Raw genomic sequence first — 12,803 nt, 5'->3', positions numbered from 1 at the left:
CTACCCTCCCCCTTAGGCCACCAAGCTGCTCTCAGAAACTCTTCTCATCAAGCAGGAAAAGCTGCGCTGGGTTGGGCTGGGCTGGGTGAGAGTCTACAGAAAGGGCTTGCAGTAGTCATGGGCCCTGCAGAGGTGCCCAAGGCCCACCCACCCTAGCAGGGGGTCAGCGCCATCCTGAGTTGACCTGGCCACAGGGGATCCCCAGAGTTCCATGCAGGTGCCTAACCTCCAGGACCCAGCCTTGCTCTGCGGCCCCCCAGCCCCCCCGCAGTCCCCCTGGGGAGGAGCTCTGGGAGAGAAGCTTAGGGGAACCAGTGCCCCTCCCCCTCTCCAAAAAAAGCCCCGAGACCTGCGGAAGGGAGGGTTTGAAGGCAGATGGCTGAGCCATTTTCTGCCTCCATGAGGGCTGATTGAAGGGCAATGAGGCAGCTAATGCGAAGAAAGATAGAAATTTACTTGCTTTAACTTCATACGGCCCACAATGAAAGAGTTCATTCAGTCGCCGGCCCGCCATATCTGATGGATGAATAAACCATTTGCAGCATCGATCATGCCTCTACATCATGGCTTAGTTCATGGGCCATTTGCTTCCAATTTCTCCTTCCCGGGCTCTGCTTCATGCTTTCTTTCGCCCTCTCCCCCGCCCCCACCGACTCTCTCTCCCTCTCTTCTTCTTCACTCTCTTCCCTCCCCCTGCACCCCCCCAAGATGACATTGGAAGTGAGCCCTCCCGCTGGGATGGATAAATAGATGGCATTGATACTCCGCAACAAACTATTTGTCATTTGAACTGGGCTTTTAGGAGGGGGAGTAAAAAAAGAAGGCAGGCGCCCGAGCCACCTCGGAATGCAAAGCAAATGTCATTTTATTTCTATTTAGTTATTTTATTTAATCGGAGCTGTCAGGTGCCCGCCCAGCAGCTGCCTGCAACTTCCGCTATAGAGGGACCATCCTCCTCCTCCTAATCGAGATCTTCCTGTCTTCCCATGGCTCCTTCCAAATACAAACACTGTTGTCCTCCACTTCTAAGGAGTGGCTGGAGAAAGTGACAAGGGTCCAGCTGAAAACGTGGTCACAGTCGGGCACCTGGGTGGGAGTCCTAGGCAGGTGGGGAAGGGGCTGTGGGCCAGGGAGCCTGGCCAGTCTCTGACACCAGGCTCAGGTGCTGGCTGTCTCCCTATGGTCCTCACACTGCTCCTCGGCCCAGGCCACCTCAGCAGCTGGGACAGAGCACGGGATGCTGGGAAGAGCCCTGGGCTGGCTTGAGAGGCGTGATTTGGATCAGCCTCTTCTCTGGGCCTTAAGTTTTCCTTCTGGTCTAGGGAGGTAAGGAGGGGGGTCCTTACCCCCCTGACTCCCTGAGTCTGTCTTTAAGGTGGGTTCTGGGTTCTTGTTTTCTAATGCACAGATGAAAACAGATGAAGGGGCACAGGCCCAAGGTCAGGCAGTGGTGAGTGGGGCAGGGTTCCTCGTGTCTGAGCTCAGAAACAGCTGGAAGGACCACATCTGCCCGGCACTAGAGGCCTCCTGGACAGACACTGTATGTCCACTGCTGAAACAGGAAGCAAGGGAAACTGGGACGGGTGGACCCAGCATAGAGTCAGTGGGAAGGGGCGCACAGGTGCGTGGGCTGAAGCACCCCATGGGCTGGGGCCTGTCCTAGAAGGACTCTTACAGGCAGGAGGCTCAGTACCTGTCACCCGCTGTCCCTTCCCTGGCAGACCCATTACCATCTGCACTGGGCCTTGCATATTGTTCTCTGGTATGTTTTCGAGTCCAGTAAGAATCGGTCTATGCACTTAAATTATGGGGGTTTCATCCCCCCATTTTACAGATGAGGGAACTGAGGCAGAAGGAAGTAAGGCAGCTTGCTCAAGGCCCCGCAGCCTGAGGTCTTGCCTCTAGCCTGGAGTATTTTCCACCACTCTAAACGCCAACAATCAGGTGTTCCCAGCCTCCAGCTGGACACGGTCCATCCATCCCTCCAGAACTCACTGCTGCAACTCGGCGCTGGCCCACAGGCTCTGTGGCTTTGCCTGTCGATGAGGCGGTGGGGTCTGGCCTTCTTACCAGACAGGGCTGCTGAGAAGCAAAGGCCACGCGTGAATGGGCACCCGGTTTTGAAAGGCACAGATGTAAGGGACCCTGTTGGCGGGACATCAGCAGGTGCGCAGAGCAGCTGGGCACAGGAGGAACTTGAGCAGGCAGGTCCCATGGGTCCCTGTCCCCAGCACGGCAAGTGCCCAAACTGCAGCCGGGTGGAGCTGGGGCCCCCAGAGGCTGCCGGGAATCGAGAGTCCCAGGCAGCAAGAATCCCTGCTCCTCTGCCGCAAGACGAGGCCCATTTTCCAACGCGCCCGAGAACAAATATACATAAAGGTTGATGTGTTTTCAAATGGTTTTTGCTTTGCTCTTCTCTTTTCTCCCTGTGAGTATTAACCTCGGGGACCCCGGGGACGGCTCGGCCCGCCGGAGCACCTGCTGGGGTCACGCGCAGTCATTAGCTTTGCGGTCATCGCGGAATAAACCCCAATTCCCGGCGCCTGCGAGAGCGTGCGTGCGTGCGGCTCCCGGGAAGCCCGCGGAACGTGGCCGCTCCTGCAAAGTCGCACTTTTTCCTGCCTGACTTGTTTCTCTCCTGCTATTCTACCTCCAGCTGTGGGGGCGTCGAAGAAAAAGATGAGATCAAGTTGAGGGGAAAAATTGTCTGATTTCTTGAGCCCTTTGTTTCCCAGGCCCCTGGCAGCGGGGCCAGCTCTGGGCTGGGGGCTGGGAAGCCTGCTGGACCCCCGGGATGGCGGGGAAGTGCCTGCCAGAGGCCTCCTGTCCTGAAGAGGGGCGTGGGTGCAGGAGGTAGGGTGCAGCTTTCCTGCCTGGGGGCTCGGCACTCTCCACCCTCCAACCTCTTTCTCTTTTGTCAGAACCAAGCGCCTCCAGGACTCTACACAAAGACCCAGGACCCAGCCAAAACCCCCAATACCCCTGACGTCCTGGAGATAGAATTCAAGAAAGGTAGGTCGCCCACCACACCACACCCCTGGAACCTGAAGGGGGTTGAGGCTCAGGGCTCTGGCTCCCTCTGCTCCCTGCTTGGGTCCTAAGTCCTCTCACCTCTCCTGAGTTCCTGGAAGCCAGAATTCAGGCAGGGGCTTCAAGGTCCCAACAGTTTCCATCCCCAGACAGTGTGATCCATGCACACCTCTAGGCTTGGGAGGGGAAATCCAAACTTCCAGCCTCTGAGCAGCCACCTGCCAGATACTCTGGGACTTTGGGAAAGTCACTTGACTTTCCTGGGTCTCAGTTTCCCCACCTTGACCTGGGGATACAAGGTGCCTACTGTTTTCCTGGTGTGGAAGGAGGTCCGTATGGGAAATGACCCGCAGCAGAGCTGGCTGGCAAGGGCAGGTGCTCAATGAATGGCAGATCCGATACAGCTGGACGCAAGGGCCCCTCTGCTCCACTTCTTAAGCCTTGGCCAGTCCTAAATTAGCTGCCCAGCTCTGGCCACCCCCCAGCCCCAGGCACAGATGGAGCTGGGGTGGGGGGATCCTGGTCTCCCCTCACCCCGCTGCTGTCAGAGAAATAGTTGTCGGCCTGGTTTGCATGCCCAGCCTTGAGCTGACACAGTGTTCACCGCTTGCTGTGAAGGAGGGAGGGGAAGGCAAGGCACGCCTGGTGACAGGAGGAGCAGGACCCAGTTCAGAGCGAGAGTGCCAGGGTCTGAGGAGAGGACCTTTCCAGTAGGCTGCAGAGATCAGGAAAGCTTCCTGGAGGAGGTGGTGCTGAGCAGGAGCTAGAGGAACCAAGAGGAGTTTGAGGCCATCCCAAGCCCAAGGGGGCTAGCCCATCTATCCACTCACATCTGCCAGGAGGGGGCAGAGACCAGAGAGAGGGGCTCCAAAGCTCAGCCTTTCCCCAGGGCACCTCAGAGATAGGACAGGGCGAGAGAAGCAGTCACTTAGTAGTCACACCGGCACCCCCGGGCCTCAGGTGCAATCCCCTATAACACAAGCCATAGAGGAGATGCTCACAGGTGCTGAGCGGATGCTGTAAGGTCTCCATACTGTTAGTACTCAGTGAGTCTCTTCTGGGCCTTTCCCAAGAGCCTGGCCAAGTCAGTGGGCAACTCCATCACTGTTCAAACCCTTGAATTCCATGCCCCCAAAACGGGGCTGCTGAGACCTAGGTGGACCCCTGGGCAGCTGGAGTCCTGGGTCCTTTTGTGTCTGCTCCCCAGCCCAGGCCTGGCCCGCAGGCACAGGGTCATCCCTGAGAAGATGGTGGGGCATCAGGCAGCACATCCTGCCCTCCTGTGTGGGAACCCCAAGAGCCCAGGAAAGCAATGGGGACAGGTGAACAGAAGGTGGCTGATGGTCCCTGGCACCAGGCTCTGGCAGTCCTACCTGAAGGAACAGGGCAGCCCTATGGGCTGAGCTGGGGAAGAAACATGATCCATTATGAGGATTTGGGGACAGTCTGGAAGGGAAAAAAAAAAAAAGAGAGAGGGAGGAACCCTCCCCTGCCTGGTCCCCATTCACTCTCTAGTTAATTTATTTGAAGTTTTAATCTAATTATTAACTATTTTAAACGCTAAGAGGCTTTCTGCAGCAGCCGCACCAACAATGTCCCCTCTTCTCCCGGGCAGGCCCCATCCACGGCCCCAGTGAAGGCCCATAATAGGACCCGGGAGGGAGAGAAAGGCAGCGGGGAGAGGCGGGGGGTGGCGAGAGGGGCTTAAGGTTCATTATTGGGCAGACTTACATTTAATAGCAATTTACAACCAAGTTATAAAACCCCTGGAAATGGGGGTTAAGAATGGCGAGGCTGACAGCGGCTTGAGCGAAGCCCCTCCAAGCCGCGGCTGGCTAATAAAGACTCCAAAGCCGCTATTGAGCCCTGATTGGCACCCGATGGCTCGCTACATGGTAATGAGCCGGGCAGATGGGTGGGGGATTAGCGCCAACTTTGAACAGCTTTCCTTTGTCACTGTTACAGCTCTCTTGTTAGCCCTCTAATACATTTATTGCTCATTTCACACCGCTCGGGAAGGTGCCCCTTGCTATTCAAAGTCAACCCCGAACCCACCCACCGCCCCCACCTCGCCGCCCCCCTTGACACGGCCCTTCCTGGCCGAGCCACGACCGCCTCCCTCCAGCCCTCCTGCCACACTGGACCCCACTTCTCAGAATTCATGGGCGTCCCCAACACCCCGCCTGCCAGAACGGGCACCGGCTCGCCCCCATCAATCAGATGGCTGTGTGTGGGTCTGGGGTGTCGGGCTGGGGCGCAGGGGTCCGCCTGACAGCCGTGGCAGGGGCTGAGTGTGTGCGCGTGCGCGCGCCCAGCCGCACCTCGGCCAGGCGGCCCCGGGCAACTGGTGGGACAGAAGGTGCTCCCTGTGTAAGACAATGGTGGAGCGTGAAATTCAATTAGTTCAGGGCCTGGTTCCAATTTCACAGTCCCTAAATGCAAAAGGGGCACAGAGAATGGGAGGGGGCCTGCCAGCGTTTTTATTGCATTTTCCCTTTCATTCTGGGGGGCTCTCTCGCCCCTTCTCTCCCCCCAGCGGGCCTCAACCTGCACAGGGCTTTGAAGGAGTCATTTGGACTCTATATCTGTCACATGCATTTAAGGCGTTGCAAGGACAGGGAGAGGGCGGGGTGGCGGGCGCAGGCTCCTCTACAGAACCCAGCTCCAGTCCCAGAGGCCCACTGCCCTCTCCTCCTGCCCCCAGGGGTCCCTGTGAAGGTGACCAATGTCAAGGATGGCACCACTCACCAGACCTCCTTGGAGCTCTTCATGTACCTGAATGAAGTCGCGTGAGTGCCCACAGCCTGCCTGGCCACCCGGGAACCATCCTCTTGGGCAGGCACTAACTGTCACAGCTGGGGTTCAGGGCTGAGGAGGACAGGCCGTGTCCTGGCCCCATAGGCATAGAGTCTCCTGGACCACGGTGATGGTTTGCCAGGAGAGCCCTTGCAGTCCCTGTTTAAACCCTTTAGCCTACAAAGATGGCAACCAAGGGGGTCTGTGGCCTCCTGGGGTTGGTCGGGCACGGGGGCTTCCAGCCCTCCGCTGGATCAGGGAAGATGAGTGTGGGGAGGCATGGGGCCAGGAAAGACAGCCGAAGAAGCGATTGAACCCAGTCACCCAGGCAGTCTCTTCTCCCCTGGGCCTCAGTTTACTCAACCAGTGGGCACTTGGACCAGGTCCCTGGCTCGGATGTCCTCTGAGTCCTGGAGCCTGAGATGGAGGCTAATGTGCCACACAGGCTCTGGGGTGGGTGCAACCAACCTTGTGCCCTCTGTGTCAGCCCCAGCCCAGCCCTGTGGGTGGCATCTGACCCAAGCCTTGCATCAGTGTCTGAATCCAAGTGACCTCTCCTCCCCATAGGGGCAAGCACGGCGTGGGCCGCATCGACATTGTGGAGAACCGCTTCATTGGAATGAAGTCCCGAGGTGAGTGGGCCCAGCTCTCCTGCAGTGTGCCACTGCAGCCAGCCCCCAGAGACCCCAGGACGCCCAGAAGATTTCTCTCCAGCAAAGTAGGATGATGGCCTCTGCCGCTGGCTTCCCAGAGTGTTGTGAGAGGACCTGCCCAAGATTGGGGAGGGCCCTGAGGGCCTGGGAGAGGCTCAGAGGGGCCGGGGCCAGGCCCTGAGGTCACCCTCTCTTGTGTCAGGGGCGGGGCGGCCAGGTTTGGAGGCAGACCGTGCAGGGCCGATTTTGTGGTCATTAACGCTGTGTCGCTGTGTCGTGTGGCTCTCCAGGCAGGCAGGGCGGGAATCCTGCCAGGGGTGGGCGCTGTGAGCCAGCCCAAGCCTGAGGGCCTGTCCCCACCTCACCCCTGGTGTGGGGAGAAGCCCAAGTGGCTGCCACTTTGGCTGCACCTGGCAGGGCCCCAGGAGGAGGGCCAGTGCCCAGCAGGTGCCGCTGCCTTGTCTGAGGAACCACAGTCTGATTCCTTTTGTCACTTGCCATTTCACTGACCTCACCCTCCTCTCCAGGACTCAGTCTCCCCTCCTGCCCAACCAGGGGGTCCCAGGCAAAGCCCGAGGGGCAGCTGGGTGTGGAGCAACAGTGCTGCTTTCCTTCTGAGGGGCCGTTGGGGGAGAGGGTGGGGTCTCAGCAAGTGAGAACCCCAGAACTGGGCGCCGGGACCTGTAGCAGCCGGTGGTGTTGGGTGGGTGTTCACCTTGCGCAGCGTCGACTTGCAAAGCTCCTGCAGCTGAGCAAGGCCAGGCCAAGGCAGCCAGGGCCCTTTCTCCTGCAGGACGTTTTCACCAACTTCCTAAAATCCCAAGGGCCCAGGCCAGATTTCAGCCGTTAGCCAGGGTGCTGGTCTGGGAGGCCAGGTGTCCGGGGCTCTGGACCCAGGTTTGCCCAGCCTGACTCAGTGACCTTGGACTTCCCTCTGGGCCTCAGCTTCCCCAGGTGTAATGTCGTCATCCCGAGGCTGGGACCAGAGTCGTCCTGGCTCCAGCCTGTTTCAGTTGGAGCCTCGGTGCCTCTCCCTCCTCCTCCCTCAGCTGTTGTCCATGAGAAACCACTCAGTGGAAGTGCTCGGGAAGGCCTTGTGGAGAACAATGTCACTAATTAGCTGCTCCCTTTTATCCTGCTCACCTTTGTCTCTTCACCTATTTAACATCTGATTAAATGTCCCTTTGTCTCCACCTGCCCTTGGGAGCAGGCACAATGGGCGTCCTCCAGAGGCAGCTGGCAGGACCTTGGGGACCAGAGGCCAACACCTCACTTTCCAGATGGGGAAACCCAGGGCCAGCAGGGGAGAGGGCTTGCTCCCAGCCCAGGGCAGCAGGACCAGGCAGGCGTGGGGAGGAAGGCCAGGAGAAACAGGATCGGGGAACAGGCTCAAGGGAGGGGTTCCGCAGGTGAGGCCAGTCCTCAGGGGATGCTGGGTGGGCACAAAGGCAGCCTAGGCCCTCTGGGTGTGGTCAGTGGGCTCTGGCGTGTCCACTACTCTGCCCATTGCCTTGCCCATGGTAGGCATCACTAATCGATGGTGGCACGATCCTGCTGACTTCAGATGTGGCTTAGTGGTGTTGGCAGGCACTATGAATTGATCAGGATTGTTACAATTGAGAAATGGCATCCTGCTGGGTGGGGGGGCAGAACTGTACTGAAGGCCTGGGTAGTACTATCCTAGGAGGGCCTCCCGGAGGGGGTGGTGGTAGAACAGACTTCAGTGGGTTAAATGGGGGGGGGGTGGAGCAGGAGTACTCCAGGTGGTGGGTGGGGGCTAATGGGGGCTGAGCCCCTGCAGAGCTGGGGAGGCACATGGAAGATCCAGTGTTGAGAGTCAAGGTTTGTTTTTTGTTTCCTCTTCTTGTTTTGGTACCTGGTAGAACCCAGGGGTGCTTAACGCTGAGCCACATCCCCAGCTCTTTTTTTTTTTTTTTTTTTTTTTTTGAGACAGGGTCTTGTTAAGTTACCTAGGTCCTTGCTAAATTGCTGAGGCTGGTCTCAAATTAGAGATCCTCCTGCCTCAGCCTCCCCAGCAGCTGGGATTATAGGCATGCGTCACTGCACACATCAGGTCAAGCTGTGCCCCAGATTTGAGTCCTGATCTTGGCCCCATTACCATTGGGAAGCAATGGAGTGCCCAGAGCCTTGACTCCTCCACCTGTGAAGTGGATTGGGGTTGGGTCTGGGTGTAGACTGGAGCATCATCCCCCAGAAAGGCAGAGTTGTGACAGCAACAGCTTGTACCAGCCCCCTTAGTTCTTCACCACTTGTGGAGGAAAACGTCTTGAGCTATCCTCACTCGGCACAGGTACTGTGTGCACCTATGGGGGACTGTCCCTAAAAGAACAGAATTTAGTCTGACAAGCACACCATCCTGGGGAAGGAAATTAGGATTCCAATTCCAAGACGCTGCTGGATGACCTTAGGCAAGCTGCTGTCTTCCACCTAGAGGAGGATCTGTCATCTCCCTCAAAAGTTCTAACTTGATGGTTTTCCTCTCACGTGACGATTTCGGGGAGGGGCCTGTTTTCATTTCTCCACTCCAAATATTTCTCTGTGAGAAACAGGGACAGAGACAATGAGTGAGGGGTCGTGGATCCCCGTGATGAGGTATTAAGTGGACAGAAACGGGAGATGCTGATAATCACCAATTATATCAGGGCATGGCTGGACGATGCCATTGTCCGTATCTCAGTGTACAAGGGGGAATGTCATCTGTATTGATTTGACAAAGCTCGTCATTGACATTCGTTAAGGGCTTGTTTTTTCAGGGAGGAGGGGGAGCTAGGGAGTTGGTCAGTGCCAGGACCCGGGCCTGGGGTGGTGTGGTCAGAAGGTGCTAGGGGCCATGGAGTCTGCAGATGGAGTGGCTCCCCTGTATTGTGGCTGTTCACATCGCCATTATCACATTATCTTTTTAACTCTGGAGGGGGGCTAATTAAGTGAAGTAAATGAAATCAGTGGGGAAGAGAGGGGGAGGCGGGCAGGGGGGAAGCCGGGAAGGAGCCGGCATGTCCTTCGGCTCACCTTCCCCCTCCTCTCTGGCCCAGACCCCTCCAGCCAGCTCTGGGCTGCCCACCACCCGCCTCCCTCCCTCTTCTCTCCCCGCTGTGTGGGCCCCACTTCTCTTGGTCTCCCCTCTTCCTGTGGTCCCTGTAGTCTGCTTCCTGTGCTCATCCCCTGGGACACTTCCCTCTTCCTTCCCCCATCTCACTTCCTCCTCGCCCCTCCACTTTCTGTTCAGGAAGGAAGCAGGGCTGCCCCCCTGTCCAGCCCTCCCAGAGGCTCTGCTCAGCTGGAACATTCCAGACGCAGAGTGTAGGTGACCTGTGAAACAGAGGGGTTCTCGTCCCAGAGGCCTGCAGTGGCCATCCTCGGAGATCCACCCTGCTTCCAGGACAGGTGCCAGGAGCACAGAGGGTGGCTGGGCACCACCCCGACTGGCCTCCCATTACCATGGCAACCGCCTCCAGCCTCGGCCCTGGTACCAAGAGGGGAGCCCTTGGGCTCCGGCCAACCTCCTTCCCCTGGCCTTTCCAAATCCCTTCCTCTGGAGCCTCTGGCCCAGGTGCCTAACACCCACCCACCCCCCGCCGGCTTGGCAGATCCACTCAATTCTTCCCAGTCCTCAGCTCGGGCTAACCTGGCAGCCTGGGGCTGATGAGGAGGATTTAAGCCGCAGCAGCTGTGTGGTCCCACCTTCCTCCTTGTCCACTCTCCCTGCCTGCCACCCCCGGCTCCTCATCCTCCTTCCTCGCCTCCCCCACCTTCTTGGCAGTAATTATGGTGTGATTGAAGCTGCTCCGCAGAGCGGTGCTGACACCTCTGTCTTCCCTGTAAACACGGGGAGATGAAAATAGACACTTGGAGCCGCTGTGCGTGTCACTCCGAAGATGTCTGTTGTCTGCTCCGCGGCGACGCGAGGCTCAGCTGTCACGTCCTCCTTCCTTTTGCACAGTGGTTTGTATGCCGACTGTCAAAAGCCAGAATCCATAGTCTTTTAGCATCAGGTTTCTGTCACCAATTTTTTTTAAGTCATTTTTTTTCCCCAGTAGAAACACACAGAAATCATCTGTGCCCCCCACCCCTGCGGAGAGGGGGGAGAGAGCTTTAAAATGCACACACGCGCGCGCACACGTGCACACACCAGCAGCAGCCTAAAAAACAGTTTTTTGATCAGCCACGTTTAACTTTAACACCTTGTATGGAAAGGAGCAGGAATCTAATCAGGCCGGCGGGTCATGGCTGTGACCCTTCCTGGAGCTGCCTCAGAGGCCCCCAGCCACGGCTGCTCTGGGGGAGCAGGAGGAGGTGGCTCTTCGGGCCCCTCTGCCCCCTGGGCACTGTTTGTTCCTGGGGCTGCTGGCCTTGTTTTCCTGGGGACACCTGTTGTGGGCCAGTGGCTAGGGGACCTTAGGCAAGTCAAAGTTCTCTCTGTGTCCGCCCCTCTCTGCCCTGTGGGGAAATAATGCCTTGGGGTTGGCCCTTCGCATTCCTCTGGAAAAACCTCATCTGTGTGCATGGCCTGCAGGGACAGCTGTCTCCGCTTACCTTCAGGCAGGTCTCAGAGGAAGAGCTGCAGAAACTTGGCAACCTATGTTCTCCAGGCAGGATGCCCACTTGGGGCTCAGAGAACTCACTAAGAGGGGCCAAGTTCCCCAGCAAAGCCAAGTGGGCCCTCTGTAAAGGAGGAGGTTGTAAGATGCGGTTCCAGCCCCAGCTCTGGCCTTACAGTTGTCCCAGTCAGGAGAGAGGCCCAGGGCGGCTGCCTGGTCCCTGGGAGCTGCAACTGCAGAGGCTCCTGCTACCGGCCTGCCCAGGACAGCGCTGCCACCACTACCTGTGACTGGTGCAAGGGCAGGTTTGCAAGTTTCTAGTTTCTTTCAAAATGTACCAAAAAAAAAAAAAAAGAAAAGAAAAGAAAAGAAAAAGGAAATCATTAGGAGACCTGACTCAGACCCAGGAAGTACTGAGTTGCTGCTCTGCCAGGATGAGAGGTGCCGGCTTCGTACGCATTTTGGTGGCTCCTGGGAAATGACTCTGTTCTTGGTGTGAAGGTTTAGGGTAATTGAAAAGTTGGCCTTGAGCCTCGTCAGCATTTCTGCTGTGTTTGGGGACAGGTGTTCCCAACCTCCTGTGCTCAGCTCCTCCTAAACACACTGCTGGACTATTAGGTGGTGGATTTGGTGGCTTGTTTGGAACCAGCCTGTCCCCCAAAGAGTGACCCCGGCTTCTGTGCTGAGTTCCGGTGTCTCCTGTTCTCAGGCCGCTGCAGTGGCCCTTCTGTCTCTCCCTCCATCAGGCTTCCTGCTCCTCTCTAATTTGCAGAAGCCGACACTGGAACCCGTTTGAACGTATTTACAAGAGTGACAATGTGTCCTGAGGGAGTTGAGGGCTTGAGCCTCCTGTATAAAGGGGGGTGTTAGCAGGGCCATTTCCCATCCACAGGTCACAAGCAGAAGGACAGTGGAGATTGCACAAGAGCTGCAGCCTCCACAGTGAGTGGGGGGAGGGCACGTGATGACCAGATCCGAGGCCCGTCTCTGTGTGGGGTTTGACCCCCGGCTCACCCGAGACCTTGGACCTGGGTGTTTCCTTCATGCTCGGGACTAGATCACTTGCTGAGGGTCATGAGAGGCAACCTGGAACCAAGACGGGAGGCTAGGACGCCATTCCTGTCCCCCTCTGGTTGGCTTGGATGAGTCACTGCCCTCCTGGGGCAATTCTCAGAGGAGGAAACTTCTAGTTTGTGACATGAGAAGCTCATTGATAGCCTTCCCCATGCCCCGTTTGGATTTCAAAGTCAAGAACATTCTCCCTGCTGGTTTAGTTTGGTTTTGTAAAAGGGGGGGGGGCTTAACTATAATCGAATATGCATAACAAAACATACCATTTAACTTTTCCTGAGCATAGGGTACAATTCAGGGGCATTCGGTACATTCAGATGGTCAAGCAGCCGCCACCACCGTCACTGGCAGGACCTGTCACCTTGCAAAGCTGAAACTCTGTCCCCATTAGACACTAAGTCCCCTGCTTGTCCTGCTGCTTGGCAGCTGCTTTCTGTCTCTCTATGTGTGGCTGCTCTGGGGTCTGTCCTTGGCGTGTAACTGGCTGTCTGCACTCAGTCCTGGGTCATCCCTGAAAGTCCTTCCTTGGGAAGGTGGAGCCGAGTTCCATGGTGTGGCTGGACTCCCGTGTTGTCCTCTGGCCAAGGGCGTTGGGCAGCCTCCTGTCTGGGGCCCTGTGCATGTGCCCCTGTGGGTGTGCTAATCCTAGTGTGCAGAGGTGACAGGTACATTTTCAGGGTGACTGACATCCTGC

At 57.3% G+C, this 12,803-nt stretch overlaps 1 protein-coding gene across 3 annotated transcripts in view; it reads left to right on the top strand.

The window, feature by feature from the left end:
* The window catches only part of ASS1 (argininosuccinate synthase 1), a 45,905-nt gene that overhangs the window by 21,416 nt on the left and 11,686 nt on the right, over positions 1-12,803 (top strand). For all 3 annotated transcript variants that reach the window (XM_081281767.1, XM_081281768.1, XM_081281766.1), the window contains exons 10-12: positions 2,922-3,012; positions 5,735-5,819; positions 6,394-6,458. In XM_081281767.1, coding sequence (XP_081137893.1) covers positions 2,922-3,012; positions 5,735-5,819; positions 6,394-6,458 — 241 coding nt within the window. The remainder of the gene's footprint in view (positions 1-2,921; positions 3,013-5,734; positions 5,820-6,393; positions 6,459-12,803) is intronic.

Source organism: Spermophilus citellus (assembly GCF_964194105.1).
Source record: "Spermophilus citellus genome assembly, chromosome: 2".
NCBI lineage: Eukaryota > Metazoa > Chordata > Mammalia > Rodentia > Sciuridae > Spermophilus > Spermophilus citellus.
Note: the sequence above shows the minus strand (reverse complement) of the source record. Positions and strands in the feature narration are given on the sequence as shown.